General features: G+C 38.3%; 1 protein-coding gene across 4 annotated transcripts in view; it reads left to right on the top strand.

Annotated features, from left to right (window-relative positions):
- Positions 1-18880, top strand: part of Uggt1 (UDP-glucose glycoprotein glucosyltransferase 1) — a 125365-nt gene that overhangs the window by 16833 nt on the left and 89652 nt on the right. For all 4 annotated transcript variants that reach the window (XM_038342024.2, XM_038342023.2, XM_038342022.2 and 1 more), the window contains exons 2-5: positions 4302-4437; positions 9175-9257; positions 12153-12283; positions 17641-17753. In XM_038342024.2, the coding sequence (XP_038197952.1) occupies positions 4316-4437; positions 9175-9257; positions 12153-12283; positions 17641-17753 (449 nt within the window). In that variant the 5' untranslated portion in view covers positions 4302-4315. The remainder of the gene's footprint in view (positions 1-4301; positions 4438-9174; positions 9258-12152; positions 12284-17640; positions 17754-18880) is intronic.

Below are 18880 nucleotides of genomic sequence, written 5' to 3'. Positions count from 1 at the left end.
TACTAACTAGCACTTACATTTTAAATTAACCCATATTTCTTATTTATGCTCTGCCATGTGGTGGTACCTTATTAGCATTGCATATTCATCTCCTGCTTCCTCTGCTGGTGTCTCCTGACTCTGCCCTTCTCCTTCCCATCATCTTTAGTCTGGTTACCCCACTTATACCTCCTGCCTGGCTACTGGCCAATCGGTGTTTTATTTATTTATTTATTTAAAATATTTATTTATTATGTATACAATATTCTGTCTGTGTGTATGCCTGCAGGCCAGAAGAGGGCACTAGACCTTATTACAGATGGTTGTGAGCTACCATGTGGTTGCTGGGAATTGAACTCAGACCTCTGGAAGAGCAGGCAATGCTCTTAACCTCTGAGCCATCTCTCCAGCCCCTCAGTGTTTTATTAAATCAATGTAACAAATTTTTACAGTGTACAAGAGGATTGTTCCACAATATTTCTCCCTTTTTGTCTAATTAAAAAGGAAGGTTTTTAGCTTTAACATAGTAAGATTATATACAACAAAAACAATTATCAAGTAAGAATTATAGTTATAATATCTAGACTGTTTTTGGCAAAATTAGAGAAAACCTTGTGACTCTAAAGTTTTGCATCTAATTTACCTTTTTATTATAACTAAGGAAAACTGTAACTATCTAGTCTTCAACTCCATCAAAGACCTCAGAAAGGTGAAATGTTACCTAATGATAGGGACATCAGGCTGCCTGGACAGTCACCATAGGTTCCTCTACATCACTGAGGCATCCAACTAGAATATCTGACAAACTTTTCTGGGAAGCAGGATTTTTGAAGGACTGTCCCACATTGTCTTAGCAAAATTCAGCAGTCACTTTCTTTTGTGTCCTGCTGGCCCAGTTTGGATAGTAATTGTTAGCAATTGAGGCAAGAGCAGTTTTTGACCCATATGGCTAGCTTTTGTCATAAAGAAAACAAACTCCATACAGAGTTTCTTTGATGCCCATCATCTCTGAAGTAGATTGGTGCTGCCAGGAGCAGACGTGTCGCAGTGGAGGCTGTTCTGGATGCAAAACTCAAAGATAACTGTAACAGAGGTGCCCTGAAAATGTTGGATCATCTGGGCCATCTGTTCCCATCGGAGATTTTTCAGGGGGTCTTCCTTGATCAATCCTGATTTTTCTTAATCCAAAATGAATCCAGAGCCTCTCATTTCCTGTGGAAACAAAAGCATAGCCTCTCTTCCAAAGTAACATTTTTTTACCTCTATTTTGAAGTCAAGACATTTTTAAAAATATGTAGGTTGGTTTAATCCAGCAACATTTATTATCAAATGTCTCTTAGCAGCTTTTCCTCCTCCCTCAGCAGTCAAACAATTCAAAGACAACACAATAACATACAGTATCTAGACTCTCTGTGTATTTTTCATGTTTACCTGGCTTTTTTAAATATTACTTTTACTGTTTCCTTAAAGACTTTATTTTTTAAAACTCTTTTCTGTGACTTTCTATACCCACTTTCTTTCTTTTCCATTTTTTTAAGCCTATGCCATTGTTAAATACACCGGAACCTTTTTTAGAGTTTTTCCTCCTTGCCTGAATCTGTCTTTACTGCATCTCTCTTATCTTTTTCTGACCACATGAATCTTTATGCTGTTAAGTGGTGAGGCTAGGACCTCAGCAGCTTTGGAGGCTGGCTCTTAGCTTCATGGCAGAGGTATCAGCTGGAGCTGAGTTTACCACCTCAACTCTGGGGAGTTTCTGAGTCCATGCCACCACCGAGTAGTGTGCCACCCATTGCTCATAAATTCCATTTAAGTGGTAGCAGGACCTCTTAAAATTGCTGTCCATGCTACCAGCACAAACCAGCAAGCTGCGTCTCAAAGGAGCTGCATCTCTGCTCACCACCAGCAAACAGCCCACCCAAGAAACTACTGCTACCAAAAAAACTGTGTTTGACTCTGTTCTTTTGTGTATTTAGTATCTTTTTTTTTTTTTTTTTTTTTTTGGTAAAACCTCACTCAGGTTTTATGTGTAAATTCTTGCCAAACGTTTGGGTGTCATGTAAACAGATGTTTTTCTTCTGCCTGCTGGTTCCCAAATAAAAACTCAGTGACTTAATATTAATTATAAATGCTCAACCAATAGCTCAGACTTATTACTAACTAGCTCTTACACTTTAAGTTAATCTGTAGTTCTTATTTATGCTCTGCCATGTGGTAGTACCTTATTAGCGTGGCATGTTCATCTCCTGTTTCCTCTGCATCTTCCCTTTGTCTCCTGACTCTGTCCTCCTTCCTATCATCCTTAGTCCTTTACACATGGAATGTTCAAGTTTTTGTTGTTTTGTGTATTTGTAGAGAAGTTGGCAGTGCTTCTAAAAGATACTTTTCTATTTCTATAATTTATTTTGTTTCAGATATTTTTCAGTCTTTATGCATTGTGTAAAGTAGGCTCTTAGCATAAATGGTATCAGTAAAAATGTAGATCCTGATAGGCTCGCTTAATATCTTTTATGTCTATCTCATTAATAGATTATACAACCAGTATCAAGGAATGGGTGTGACCAGGATGAGCCTGCCAGAGCCTAACATTTAGAAGCACAAAATGTATAGTACTTCCCATCTTTTTATTCTCATGTGTCCCATCCAAAGTTAGATGCTGATTTTTGTGTTCTTCAGTTTAGAAGAGAGCTCATCTTGCCCATCTCATGTTGCTCAGGCTAACCTTAAACTCTAATCCTAATTTCACCCCAGCTTCCTGTGTAGCTAAGGGTATATATAGACTTGAGTCAACTGACCTGGCTTTTCCTTTTCTTCTTGTGATACTGTGGTGGAATGGGGATCATGCTGTGCTAGGCAAGTGTTCTAGACTGAGGGTGCTGACCTGTCTATAGCTCGGTGGAGAATATGTGTGTCTGATTAAGGAAGTTCTGTTGGTAGGTTTCTAGCATAAGAACTGAGGTCAATCAAGACCTGAAGACAATTTCTGCAGGGGTTGAGATGCTGTCTCTGAGAATGTCAGTTTGCTTGGAGAGTCTGCTGATGGGATGGAGTAAGGCAGCTCTGCTGCTTCCTGGGAACTTGGATTCCCTGCTTTATAGATGGGAACAGATGGTGTGAGACGTTACTGATATCTTTGCCCATTGTAGATCCAGTCTTTGAGTTCATTACTTTTGAAACTCACTACATTGTTTCCTAGAGCTAACAAAATGAAGAGCTGTAAACTGAGTGGAGATTTCATTGTGTTCTAGTTTTTAGACTACAAGTCCTCAGTTGAAGTGTGGCTGCAACATATTTCCTCCAAATCTCTAAGGAGGAGGGACTTTTGCTTGCCTATTTCAGTCTCTAGTAGCATCAGACCCGCAGATACTGCTTGGTATAGTTGCAGTGTTTACTTCTCTCTTCACAGGCCCTCTCTCTGGGTGTGTTCATCCCTCTCCCTTCCTTAACTCTGGTCTCACTGGATTACTGTCCTAATGACCAGAATTTTATCACCTTGTCTTCAAGTCAGTTCCCATTCTGAGACAGAGGGATTATTATTGCAACATACCCCACCCCTTTTTTTGTAGATTAGGATTCAGTCTATAGCACCACTAGTCATTCATATTTCTTCTGTCTTAGCTTTGTTTATCCTCATACTTTATGAAATTGCATATTTTATAAAGTGTGACTTCTGTATGGTATCACCCTTCAGGAGTGGAACTGGCACTCCTGTAGGAAAGATTGTCATCAACTTTCACTCCCTAGCTCTCCTTGTTCCAGGTACTCAGCATTGCCTTTTGGACCATCAAGGTGTTTGTTAAGTGCTGTCTGTTTCAGAAGCATTTGATTTCTATACCTGTAGTGGCATTTCAATTGTATTTTAATAAATAAAGACTGCCTGAAGATCTGAGAGTAAAACAGTCCCACTGGCCAGCCTTATAGACCAGGTTATGGTAACACACACCTTTAATCCCAGTAGCCACAATGACACGCACCCTTAATCCCAGTTGCCACATTAGTTGCCATAGAAATCAGGTGGTGTCTGCCTTTAATCCCAGCCCCTAGAGAGGAATATAAGATGGGGGAAGACAGCTCTCAGACACAGTCTCATTCTGAGATTCCGGGAGGCAGGATCGCCATTTCAGACTGAGGTCAAGGTAAGAGCCAGTGGTTGACTGTTTTGCTTTTTGGATCTTCAGGTTGAACCCCAATTTCTGACCCTGAATTTTTATTAATCGTGCTTCATGTACCTTCATTCTTACTTTGTGTCCCTAAGTATTAGTGTTGTTTTGTGCTTCCTTGTGAAATTTTAACATTACTTTCTCTTCTTTTTCCCTTTGTAGAGCTTTGTTACAACATGGGACTTATAATTGCACTGGCTTCCCTCTGCCTGTTTTCCTTAGCAGAGGCCAGTTCCAAAGCCATTACAACCTCTCTGACCACAAAGTGGTTTTCTCCTCCACTGTTATTGGAAGCCAGGTAAGGAGATATTCTCTTCTGTATATTGGAATATTATAAACTTGGGGTCTGGTAGTAAATGAATACCCAGTAGTGAGCTTGTACTTTTCATTTGCACATGTTAAGTATCCCTTACAACACCCACTGTGCTCTGTACAGTGTAAGGGCTCTGAGGACACAGACTCTGTCTGCAGCTGCACAGGACTGAGCCACAGGCAGGTCTAGGAACACTGCTCATAAGAACAAGACTCTAGGGTAAGAGAATGGGGAAGTGGAGGAGGAGGAAGGAGCTGCAGAAGCCACGGGTTTACTTGTTGTTGTTTTTTTCTTTTTTCTTTTTTTTTTCTTTGAGACAGGGTTTCTCTGTAGCTTTGGAGCCTGTCCTAGAAACTAGCTCTTGTAGACCAGGCTGGCTCGAACTACAGAGATCCTCCTGCCTCTGCCTCCCGAGTGCTGGGATTAAAGGCGTGCGCCACTACCACCAAGCTTGGGTTTACTTGTTTTAAGATGGTCCTGTTCTACATTGGAGTCTCCCAAATCTGGGTACTTCCTTAAATTTGGAGGTTCTTCTTATTTTTACTTATTTTTGTAGTAAGTTAGATCTTACTAATTTGTATTAACATCTATACACATTTAATTTTTTTTGCACCACATAGTATTCCCTTGTGTCAGTGTACTTGTCCTCGGCACTACATAAACTGTCAGGGTGAGGAGCACATGTCTGTAATCTCAGCATTGAGAGGCAGGAGGATCAGGAGTTCAGGGTCATGCTTTGGTATATAGAGAACTCAAAATCAGTCCAGGATACATGAGACAGTGATATAAAAGAGTTATCTTAGAGCTGGGAACAGTGAGGTATCTGTAACACCAGCTGCTTAGGCAGAAGGATGGAAAGTTATCCAGACACTATCTGAAAACATCACCATCATCCAGCAACAATAACAATAAAAGATGGGGAGTATAACTTAGTGTTAGAACGATTGCTCCCCAGGCGTGAACCTAGGTTCAGTCCTCAATGCCGCCCTGCCTCCTCCTCCAGAAATCATCATAGCCTAGCATGATGATATTTACATGTAAATCCAGCATATGGAGGGGTTAAGGTAGAACTGTATATTTGAGGTCATACTGGGCTACATGATGATTCTGTATCATAAACAATCAGGCCATACTTTAATTATATAAAATAATTAAGTCTTAAAGTGATAAAATACACAATAAATTATTTTTTTAAATAATCGTTTTTGTTGTTGTTTTGTTTTAAAGACAGGGTCTCATGTATCCCGGACTTGCCTCACACTTACTATGTAGCCAAGGGTAACCTTGAACTTCTGGTCTTGCTTCCACCTACTCAGTGTTGGATTATAGCCATGTGCTATTGTGCCTAGTTTGTATGATATTGGGAATAATGAAGCCAGGATTTCATGCATGCTAGGCAAGCAGTCTTAACACTGGAGTTGCATCTCCAATCCCTAGAAGATTTTTGTGGTACATATCCATGGAGTTGAGAATACTGTCAGCTCTAATTCCTCAATTTTTGTTCCCTTTCTTTGATCACAGTTGAGTGTATAGGCTATGATGTTTGCATCATTAACTTCCTCATTACAAACATCTCCCCGTTTCATGGTGTCTCTGATAATTTGCCACTTTGAGTTGTTAACTTTTAGTCTCTTCTCCAGTAGGTGTTTGCAAACAGGTAGTCAAGGTAATAGGCCTTGTAGGCAGCTCCAAAAGAAGCCTATTTATCTGTATTTGTATCACTCTGCAATTACCTCTAGGGCAGTGGTTCTCAGCCTCATTCTCTTCAGGGGAGGGGATCGAATGGCCCTTCCAGAGACTATTGGAAAACAGCTATTATGTTACAATTCATAACAGTAACAAAACTGTGGCAGTGAAAGTAATTGTATGGTTGGAGGTCACTACAACATGAGGAACTGTATTAAAGGGTCTGTATTAAAGGGTCGCTGCATCAGGAAGGTTGAGAAACACTGTTCTGGAGCTAGCTGAGGCCACCATTCTTCCCTCCTGTCTGTGATGATGGATTCTGACACTGTCTCTGTGGATGAGGGTAAAGAGCTCTGTGTACGAGGCATGTAGCTGTTACAGACCTTGTTTTCCCTGCATCTAGCCCTAAGGGACTGAAAACATTCCTGTGTATATTTTTAGATTGTGCCTGATGATTATGAAGGGATTTTTAGCTTTGTGATTGCCCATGAAGTAATATGTGTAAATCTATATCTATAACTATAGATATATATTTAACTCAAGTAAAAGTATTGAATGTTTTGAGCAGATATAGTTACTAATAGAAGTAGATATTAAAATGACCAAGGGATATGGAATGATAGGTATAAATCAAATCTACTTGACTTTAAATATTAACTTATAGACTAAGGAAATAAGATTACCACTAGATTTGCAGATTCTGGAGGAAAATCAGGTTGCTTGTAGGGAGACACACACACACACACACACACACACACACACACTCTTTCTCTCACTATGTGTATAAGAGACATGCACACAGGGCTGGAGAGATGGCTCAGAGGTTAAGAGCACTGACTGCCCTTCCTGAGGTCTGGAGTTCAGTTCCCAGCAATCACATGGTGGCTCACAGCCATCTGTAATGAGGTCTGGTGCCCTCTTCTAGCATGCAAGCATACATGGAAGGAATGTTGTATACATAATAAATAAATAAATTTTTTTAAAAAAAGAGACATACAGAGAGAGAGAGAGAGAGAGAGAGAGAGAGAGAGAGAGAGAGAGTCTTGCTATGTAGAGATTAGGCTAACCTCTAACTTGTGATCCTCCTACCTCTGCCTCCCAGTAATAATTATTGGGGTTATAGGCATGAGCCACCAAGCCCAGCTAGCTCCTTTTTTATTTTTTCATAGATGAAAAACTTTAGCAAGTTCATAGCAGCTTCCTAATTTGGAAAGTGGTTGTAATTGATGGTGGCTGTGGGGACTTACACGAGTGATATGCCAAGTGCATCGTCAGACAACGGACTAAGTATTCCTTTCTTATTCGTCTAGTCCTGTGTAAGACTTAGCTGATCGCCACAGTAACAATAGAAACGTAGAATATGGCTGCCACATTTGTACTATCTATTATACATTCAGCTGATTTTAAGTTTTGTTTTTTTTCTTTGTTTTCTGGAGATGAACTTTGTATTATGACTTTTAAAAAGTATTTATCAATGAAAAATGGTATACTTCTGTACACATGACTCATTTTAACAATGATTGGGGCTGTAAGTAGGTGCTTCTCCAGGTTGTTGGAAACCCAACACCAAAGAGCAGGAAACCAGTGTGAGTGCAGTAACTGATGTCATCCTCTTCCCTAACTGAAATGTTTTATAGCAAATCCACAGATGCTTTACTCACTGGCATAGGAACACAAAGCTAAAAAACCTAGCAGAACATCTACAAAGCCAAGTTAGTTATACCTCACAAAAGATAGCAGCGTTCCTTGAATGTTTTCTATTATTCTCTTTTCTGCTGGGTTATTTCAGTGGATTTAGTTGTTTTCTTATGACTACTACAATCTTAGATCTCTGATTAGGATAAAAATATGTGTCATGAAAATTATTTATGATTATGTGAAAAGTATATTAGCCCCAGTGAGTCCTTGTTTTTTTCTCCTACTGGTATGTCATCTTCCTTTGAGTTCATGGATTTGTTCATTTGCATAGCATGCCATCCTAGCCCCTGTTTCTGTAGAGTGTAAGCTCTTCTAAGGTGAGTCTGGCCAGTGTTTATATTAGTTGCTAGACAGCCTAGAAAAATAAGACTCATGAAGGCTTTAAATCTACTACATTAATAATAGTGGGTAATTTTTGAAACCTATTTTTAGAGAAGCCGCGTTACCCGAAATTGTTTCTTATTTTCCCCTATCTCTGTGTTTAGCTGTGGAGTAGAGTGAGAGTTGTCCCCAGTGTTGGAAGTAATGGGCAAGTCTTCCTTTGGCTAGGTAAGCTGAGATCTAGCTCTGTAGTTTGCTTTAAGACAGTGAGAGATAACTACCACATTAGCACTTAGCTTCAAGTGATGATCACCAGTTTACATGAATCATTTATTCGGCCATTAAATGCATTTTGTTTCAGGAGCTTTAGACTTGAGTGAAGGAAATTCAGAAAGACCATTATTTTAGGATAATAGTGTAAAGCTAAAAGGGATGTTCTTGGATTTGATTTGTTAGATGTGTACTAATTTTAAGCTAAGAAAATTGGTGATCTTGAAAATTTGTTTTTTTAGATGTTAAAAGATATGCCTTTATTCAAGAAAATTTTTAGGATTCATGTTTACTGTGGGAGAATCTTAAGCTAAACATGTTTGTTCTTTGTAAGATCGTTCAGAAAGGATGTGGGCAGAACTATCACTAGAGCGGCCATCTCCTGATTCTGCTTTCACTGCTGATGAGCTCTGCTGATGTGTTTCATAAGTCATTTACATACTAGGGCTTCCCTATTATTATAACGTTTTTATTGTTCTAGGTTTTTAAAGAAATAGCCGAGTGAACAAGTTATTAAGCTGTTATTAATAGCTAATATGAAATAATAAAGCTTACTTTTCATTAAGAAAATATACATTATACATAAAGATGTGTAATATAAACACACATGTTTATTATATATATGTATAATAAAAACCAAACTACAGGCATTTGGGAATGTAAATCCCCTTTTATTCTCCCTAGTAATATAGCTTGTAATGGAAGATTTTATTGTCTCATTGCTGATATCTCCCACTTTTCTCCCAGTGAGTTCTTAGCAGAAGACAGTCAAGAAAAATTTTGGAGTTTTATAGAAGCCAGTCAAAATATTGGATCATCTGATCATCACGGTAAAATTGAAGCAAATATTTGTTTGACTTTGTGGTCTGGGAAAATGTTAGAAAAAAATGATCTCCTTTGTACAGTATATGTAACATGGTAGTTAATGGAAAATATTATTTTCTTTACTGACTAGAGTTGGCATGGTAGGAAGATTGAACCCAGTGCATGGGAAACTTATACTATGCCACTGAGCTATTCCCAAACCCCTACTGACTTAAGTCAATACATTTTTATTTCCCTTTTCAAGAAATGATGTCTTACTTTGTGACCAGGCTGATTAAAACAGTCCTACTGGTTCAGCCTCGTGAATAATTGGGGCTGTTGGCAGACATCACTGTGTGTAACCACAAATCATTATTTTTGTGTGTATGCAGTTTGTAACTTTGACTGCAGATAATACTTTTCTTTCCATTGCTTTCGCTCTGTTGTGCTCTTTTGTTAATATGCTTTGGCACTACTTTGCACAAGTGCATTTTATTTTAGATCATTTAGTATTAACTTTATCTGTCAGATTCATTCTCTTTTCCTTTTGTTATAAACTAATTACACATGTGATCTCTTTGTGTTAAGTGTGGTATCCTTAACTTAGTGCCACCTAATATGTTTTCCATTTTGCCTGCTGATCGTGCCTGCTAACCACTGAATAATTGACTGTCAAGATGTCAAATTAAGATATGTATATATTAAGATACATAAAAATTAAGATATATATATAAATTAAGGTTTATATATAAATTAAGCTATATATGTATTTAAAGATGTATCTTGTGTCGCTCAGTTTTAGTTTATGGATGGTATGCTTTCTTGAACATTTTCTAACAGAAAAGATGTAAAATAGGTTGCAGGCATTGCTAGTTAAAGATGCTAATAGGGAAGTATAGTGATGTTCTGGTCAGGGATGAACCACATACATGAGAGTAACCCAGTGACCTTAGTTGTCTTATTTGTGTAAGTGTATTTTACTGATTTACACAGGGACAAAGTCACCCAATAGAGTATTGCGCTGAACATATCCTCCCTCAGTGACATATGACAGTCATTAAAATGTTGAACATTAAGCTTAGACAAGTGTCAGTTATTACTGTCATAGAAATGGTTGGAAATTGACTATTCAGTTACTTTTAAACTTTTGTTAAAATAGCATTTTAATAGTCATCTGAATCTTGTGATGGAAATGCATACAGATTTTGAACAAGCATCCATAGAGTTAGAGTGAAGTAGCGTTGTTTATAATGCAGAGCTGGAGACGTGGCTCAGTGGCTAAGAGTGTGGATGGTTTTCAGATGACCTGAGTTCGAGTCCCAGCTCCCATATCCAGCAGTTCACAACTGCCTGTAGCTCCAGCTCCAAGGGGACCTGATGCCTCTGGCTCTGAGGGTAGTCCTGTGTATGCACCAACACACAGGCAAACACATAATTAAAAATAATAAGATAAATCTTAAAGAATTTTATGATTTCATGTAATGAACTTATTAATAAGGGCTTTAGCTAAAACTTCAAGTCTTAACATTTAAAATGAAATTTCAATAAAAACGATACATATTCTTGGTTAATATTACAGGGATGTGAATTCTTAGAAGTGATTATAAAAGCATGCTAAATAGTATTCATAGGTCTGCCATCTAAAGATTAACATTATTAATTTCTGGGACCATTTTGAGGTATTTCTTTCTGTTTTTTTTTCCATGTAAGATAATGCTAATGTGATATGGAACCTTTTATATTCTGCTTTTAAAAATGTAAATATTGGGACTAGGGAAATAACTCAGTGGATAAAGCACTTAATGTGTAACCCGAGGACCAGCGTCAGATCCCAGAACCATACACAAGCTAAGCAGATGTGCTAGTCACCTGTCCTCTTAGCACTCAGGAGGCAAAGAAAGCGTGTACCTGGACCAAGCTGGCTGGTAGGTTAGCTGCAGTCGGCAAGCTCTGGGCTCAGTGAGAGAGATCAAGGAAGACGTTTGGTATAAATTTTGGGGCTGCATACACATGTAGGCATGTTCATGTCCATTTGACACAAGTGTGTTCATACACATATATCTGTGTACACCACACTCACACATGCCAAAGTTAATATTTTTTCTATTGACGATTTTATTTTTTGAATAACTTCTGTAACTCATACTGTAGTCAAAGCTAAATAAAAAGTTGGATACTCCTTCTTGTCTCTGTTTCTTGTATTTTCTGCTTGCTTTTAAAAGCCATTTAACATTTATTCTGTAGTGAGTTTTTTTTGTTTTGTTTTGTTTTTTGACAGCACAGACACATCACAGTCTGGCAAAAATGACTGCTTGCTATGTGACAAGTTTTGTACACTTGCTTCTCCTTTACTAGAGGGTGTGATGCTAGCACACAGATGTCTTTTCCTTTTAAATAACTTTGCCTAGCTAGCTTTTTTGTTTAAATACTTATCATCAAATTTTATGATACTGTCAATGTCCTTTAATATTTTGTTGCGTTCCTTAGTGCTTTACTTAGTTATTTTAGTAGAGAGCACATCTAGGATCTGAGAGCACAAAGATAGAAGCCATTGCCTCTGCCTATGGGTACCTAGAGTCAATGAATAAGTACTTTAGTAAATGATGTGGTAGACAGATATTCTTGGACCTCAGCAGTGATGTAACTGGTCTCTAGAAGCATAGTGTAAAGATGAAGTCTACTTTACTGAGTGAATGATTTCGTAGCTGAATTCCTCCAGGAGCAAGCCATACGAAGAGTAGGAAAGGAGCAGTCCAGGCAGGAGTATCCATTTGTATTGTGGACCTCTTGGTGATTTTATTCACTTGACAGAGTTCAGGTGGGAACAGCTCATCATCTGTGTTTGTCTTGTGCTTTGTGAACTGTCTTGTTTGGTTATCTACAGTCGTGCAGTTATTCTGGTTAATGTGCTTTTTTGACAGACAATGATCATTCCTATTACAATGCGATATTGGAAGCCGCGTTTCAATTTCTGTCACCTTTGCAGCAGAATTTGTTGAAATTTTGTCTCTCTCTTCGTTCCTACTCAGCCTCAATTCAAGCCTTCCAGCAGGTAACAAGACATCATTGTATCTAGAAGACAGCATTTTATAGAGGGCGTGACATGGTGATTCAGTTGATTGTAGTTCTCTTGGGATTGATTTATAGTTACCACTTTCTTTGCCTGATATTTTTTGGGATTTGTGGTTTACTTTTAAATAATGAACAAAACTGATGTTTTTAAATCATTAAAGTCTTTAAACCACAGATATTTGCCTCTGTCCTTGGTTTGGGGATAGAACACAGGGCCTTGGGCATGCTAGGCAAATAAATTCTACTACTGAGCCACATCTCTTTACCAATCACAGTATATTCATTTTTATTTTTCTTGCATTGGGGTTGGACTTGGGTATGAAAATTTTAAGAAATGATTTACACTGGTTTTCATGTGAGAAATGAAAAGAATATTGTCACAGGAAAGTGACAGCCAGATGCTATTATCCTATGCAGTCTGGAAGATGTAATTTTGCTAAACCAGTGAACCTGAATTTGATCACAACCTTTGGATCTAAAAATAGGAGACAAGAGGCAGGCAACACTGAGGGATTGTAGTCTAAAACATCTAGGATTAGAGAAATATTTTAGTAAAGTGATCTGTGATCTTCTGTGGATAAATGAAAAACTAAAAGAGAAAGAGGAACATAGCAACATCAAGAAGGCTTCAGAATGTCACCGCAGAAATCGCATTTGGATTATGAAAGGGAAACATAAGAGAAAGTCAGATGTGTGTATAGCAACTAGACATTTGTATGAAAGAAATGTTAATTGTAAAACCATCCTGTATTATAAAACAAAACAGATACAGAAAAGCACTCAAAACAGAGAAATCATACAATGGGTTACTGTGAAGTGAGCACCTTAGTGACTTTCACCCACGCTAAGAAGTGATTTTCACTTGCTGCCTTGAGGTCCTCCATGTGCTGTCTCAGTCATAGTCACCTTTTGTCCCCCAAAAGAAGCCATGCTGCCACTTCTGTCAGAATCATCTCCCGAAGTTTTGTTTTTCAATTGTTTTATTCTCCAAAAATGCATCTGTACCCAATAGAGTTTAATTTTGTCCTGTGTTAGAAAATTTTAAACCTTTGGGAGAGGGTCTCTTGATTGTTTTTGTTGTTTGGTTTGTTTTTTGAAACTGTTATTCTTTGTAGCATGGGCTACCTTTGAATTCTCCATCTTCCTTCTCAGGTGCCGGGATTGTAGGTGTATATTGCCGTCCCTAGCTCCTCTTTTCCTTTGCTTTTGAATCCCGTGGGCTGCATCATACTTTTCCTGCACTCAGTTTTGTTGACCACATATTTATGGTGCAGTTTAGCTTACTCCTCTATCTGCTGTTTCTATAATCAGAAACTGCGTCTAGAGAGGCTCAATCAAAATTCCATTTCCTTCCTTAGACAAGTCTGTAGCAATGCTGTAGTCACTCATTAGGGGACTCAAGTGTCTGTTTGCTTTCCTTTTCCTCTTTCCTCCTTTCCTCAGATTCTCCTCCCTTCTCTTTCTTCTTCCTTCCCCTCTGTTTCTTTCCAATTCTTAAATTTTTATGTACTTTTTTCATATAATTCATCATATTCTTTCCTCTTTCCCTGCTCCTCCCAGATCCCCCAAGTTCCCTGCCCACCCAGCTTCATGTTCTCTCTCTCAAAAGCAAACAACAAATAAACAAATGGAAAACAACAAGAAAACTCCAATCTGACCACTGCACAACAGCTAGAAAATCAAAACAAATTATAAAAAAGAAATCAGTTATGACAAAGAATCAAAACAAAGCAAAAAGCCAACCAAAACCCCATGGAGTTTGTTTTGTGTTGGCCAACTGCTTCTGAGCATTGGGTGCTCTGAGTGTGGAGTATACCCAGTTATACCACACTGGAGAAAGATGGCTTTCCGTTCCTAGCAGCTATCAGTTGCAGATAGATTCTTGGTTAGGGCAAACTTTGTGTTCACTTCCCCTTCTCAGTGCTGGGATTTTGTGTAGTTTGAACCTGTGCAGGTCTTGTGTGTGCTGTTCAGTCTCTGAGTTCAGGTGCTTATCATTATGGAAGACCCTGTTTCCTTGGTGTTATCCACCACCTCTGCCTCTTCTGCATGGATCCTTGAGCCTTGAGGGGAGGGGTTTGATAAAGACACCCCGTTTAAAGCTGAGTGCTCCGAAGCCTCTCATTCTGCACGTTATCCACTTGTGGATCTTGTTGTTAGTTACCTACTGCAAGAAGCAGCTTCTGGTGAGGACTGAGTGGGTGATGCTCTGCTCTAGGGTTATAGCATATGTCATGAGAAGTAATTTTAATGCTATGTTCCTTTAGTGGAATAATAGTAATATGTATTTTCCCAGGCCCATGACCTATCTAGTCTCAGGTTCTGGCCACTTCAGCATTGTCTTGTATGGATTCCATCTCATCAAGTGGGCCTTAAATCCAATCAAAGAGTGGTTGGTTATTCTCATAACACTTTTAATTATTACACCAGTATATCTTGCAGACATATCTTTGTTGGAGGTTGTGGGGTTTGTGGGTGGGTGAAACTGATGATTTATTTTCTTCTCCAGTAGCGTGCAAAGTACCATGAACACTAGTCAGTAAGGGTGAAGCTCCCTAGTTCAATTTCTTCTTGTTTGATGACTCAAGTAAGTCATGTCTTCAGCAATAGAATCTTGCCTTCAGGTTATGGAGAGTAACCAATAACCTTGGTGTGATGTTGGTAGTGGGTGTCTATGGGACTCCTATGGCCAACAGTTCACCAAGATGTAACCCATTCCTGGCACTGGAGGTTTTACTTGGTGGCATGTCTAGTTGGCACATGTCTCTCTCATTATATGGTGACTTCACTTAAATTCTTTCATATATGTATATATTTTAGGAGCTTTTATAAACTAGGTTTCCATAGAGCTTTACAAAAGACCTTTAGTGTTAGTTGTCCCTCCCTGTATTTCCTCTTTTACTTTGTCCTCTCCTCATTTAACCCTATTCTATTTCCCTTTATCTCTCTATAACACTATATTCTATTTCCTCTTCCTTAGATCTGCATCTCCTGCTGGTCCCTTAGTGGTTACCTAACTTCTGTGGTTATTAGGATTGAAACGTACATACCTAAATCTTGAATGCTAACATAAAAGAGAAACCTGCATTATTTGTTTTTTTTTGTTTTTTTTTGGAGTCTGGGTTACCTCACTAAGGACAATTGCTTCTAGCTCCATCCATTTATCTGCAAATTTCATAATTTCATTTTTCTTAACAGCTGAATGATACTGCATTGTGTAAATGTACTATGTTTTCATTATCCAATGATCAATTGATGGACATCTAAGCTGTTTTTAATTTCTGACTATTATGAATAGAGCAGCAATGCACATGTATGAGCAAGTATGTCTTAGTAGAATGTAGTGTCCTTCGGGGATATTCCCAAGAGTGGTATAGCTTGATCTCAAGGTAGTTTTCCAGCTTCCTGAAGAACTACCATGTAGTGATGAGGGGAGCAGGCCTGCTTTTCGTCCTGCCTGCCTCCCACATGGCTAGCTTTACACCCGAAATAGCACACAAATTGTATTCATTTAAACACTGCCTGGCCCATTAGCTCTAGCCTCTTACTGGCTAACTCTCACATCTTGATTAACCCATTTCTATTAATATGTGTAGCACCACGAGGTGGTGGCTTACCGGGAAGATTCTAACTGACATCCATCTTGGGCCAGAGCTTCATGGCATCTCCCTGACTCTGCTTCTTTCTCCCAGCATTCTGTTCAGTCTACTCCACCCACCTAAGGGCTAGCCTACCAAAAGGCCAGGGCAGATTCTTTATTAACCAGTGAAAGCAACACATAGACAGATGACCTTCCTACATCATTTCCCCTTTTTCTGTTTAAACAAAAAAGAAGGGCTTTCACTTTAACATACTAAAATTACATATAACAAAACAGTTATCAAGCAAGAATTACAGTTACAATATTTATATCTATTTTATCTTTTATCATAACTAAGGAAAACTATAACTAACCATTCTTCAACTCCATCAAAGACTCTAGAAGGATATAATATTACCTAAGTAAACAAGAAGTAAGCAACTTCTAAAACTCTAGAAATGACAGAGACAACTCGCTGCCTGTATAGTCACCCAAAGTTCTTTTGTACCGTTGGGGCATCTATCTTTGGCCTACAGGCCCATAGTATCCAGCAGACATTTCCATGAAGCAGGAAATTTCAAAGACAGTTCAGTCACTTTCTGCTGTGTCCTGCAGAATGTCTTGCAGACTCTTTCATGAGTCAGGAACCCCGAAGGACCATCTCACCTTTAGGCAAGTTCAGCAGTCCTCTCTCTGTGGGTTCTTTGTGTTCAGTTCATGTATCCGTCCAGGCAAGAGCAGTTTCTTGCCCAAATGGCTAATCAACTTCATAAGGAGCCTCTTCAATGCCCATCTTCCTCTTAAAGTAGGTTGGTGCTGCCAGGAACAGACGTGTCTCGTTGTCCTGAAAAGCCCTACGTTATTAAAACATTTAAATGCCATATTCTGTAGTCTTTGAAAGATATGAAGAAAGCCTATTTAACTGAAATATATCTCTACATATCTAGAAAATCTAATTAACATGACTACAAGCTTGACTTATTGATTATCCATTAACAACCTACATTTCCTAATTATACAGTACATTTTTAAATGAACTACACAATCACAATACCTTAATATCAGAAATACATATACATATAACAAAATTGACCTTAACTTTATACCAATAAAGCAAAATTTATATCAATGTAAATTATTCATATCTATATCATATCCCCCTTTAAATGTAAAAGAACATTTATAAACAATATTTGAGAATATGGGCGTGGTTATTTCTCTCCAAACTTCTTCCTGCTGTACAGGGGCGCTGTTAATCAGCTCTTTTATGGTGTAGCCTGTGCCAGGTTCATCTCAGTCAGCAGTTGAGTGAAGTAATTTTTTGAGGGTGTTCACAGCAACCTTTCAGGAGGCCGTGGTCTATCATACCATATTGGGATAGAAGCAATCCACAGGGTCTCATCCTCTGTGAAAACAAAAGAACTTTTCCAAAGCACCATAACCTTAGATCCAAATTTTGAAGTCAAGGTATTTTCAAAATATCTATCTTTGATTAGTTCAGCAGCATTTATAAACAAATATCTGATGTAATTTATTTTGTGGATTTATAATACTAATACTGACCTGGACTGATAGGAGGAATTGAATATCATAACTGGCCAGAGTTCTGGCTTGGGTTGTTCTTGGCCCACGGTGGCTGTCAGCAGAAGGTAGTTTTTGTTCTTATTGATGGTGGATTATCGTTTAGTGACATGTTCATTAAAACAGATTTCTACCTGATATTTGAGTAGAAATATATATTTTGTCTTCCCTGACAGATAGCAGTTGATGAGCCTCCACCAGAAGGATGTAAGTCATTCTTTTCAGTACATGGGAAGCAGACCTGTGATTTTGATAATCTGGATACCCTTCTACTAACTGCACCTGACAGGTAGGTTTTATTTCTTCATTTCAATGTGGCTCATGTTCATGTTCCAATCCTTTTCTTTTATGTGTACCCTCTGAGTTGAGTTGAGTTTTGCTAGTTTTCTTCCTTGTTTGTTTTAGATAGAGCTTCAGTATATAGTACTGCCTGGCCTAGAACTTGAAACATAGACCAGGCTGGCCTCAAAACTCACAAAGATTGGACTGCCTTTCCTCTGGGGTGCTGGGATTAAAGGCCTATGTCCTCATTCCTGGCTGATTTTTGTCTGTCTGTCTGTCTGTTGAGAAAAGGTATTGATTTATAGCCCAGTCTGGTCTTAAACTCACAAACTTCCTACCTTGGCCTCCCAAGTGTTAGGGTTATAAACATGATATATACCTGGTTCCTCTGATTTTCTTACCTAATCTATATACATATTAGGATATGGCTACTAGCTAGAGACTGATCATGAACATCAACTCCATCACTTAAAATAGTTTTGTAAAATGAGGCACATTACTTTGTATTATCTTGTTTCAAAATTAGAAGTATTTGACACTCCTGTTTATTGGGTTAAACATAATTGGTGACTTTGTAGTTCCTTCAAAACTTTGTTTGGTTTGTTTGAGCAATAATGCAGACCTGTGTAAAGAGTGGTGCCTCTTCTTCTGAGAGGTTGAAACTGCTTTTAGTAGTATTCTGGTAGACTTTTTTTATGGTTTTAAATTTGTATAAGTGCGTAGGTTTATTTCTGTTGTGGCGTCTTTCTATATGCACATCTAGTGCATGTGGGCACACTTCAGTGTTTTTAGCATCTTCATATTGTCCTATGTAAAAATATCCTACTGCTGGTTTTAAAAGTTGTTTCCAATTTTTGGAACTTTCCTACTATAAAGAACATATTTTTTCATATGTGTTTGCCTTCTGTTGAATAATTATACTAGGGATTGGTAGGTGTGTGTTGGTTACTTTTTGTTGCTGTAATAGATACCACAATAAAAGGCAACTTAATGAAGCATTTATTTTAGCATAAGATTTCTCTCTTAATTTACTTTTTATTGCTGTGATAAAACACCGTGACCAAAAGCATTTTTGGGAAGGAAAGGTTTATTTAGCTTAAAATTTATCATCAGGGGAAAGCAAGGCAGGGGGAT

This window comes from Arvicola amphibius, chromosome 9, assembly GCF_903992535.2.
Source record: "Arvicola amphibius chromosome 9, mArvAmp1.2, whole genome shotgun sequence".
NCBI lineage: Eukaryota > Metazoa > Chordata > Mammalia > Rodentia > Cricetidae > Arvicola > Arvicola amphibius.
Note: the sequence above shows the minus strand (reverse complement) of the source record. Positions and strands in the feature narration are given on the sequence as shown.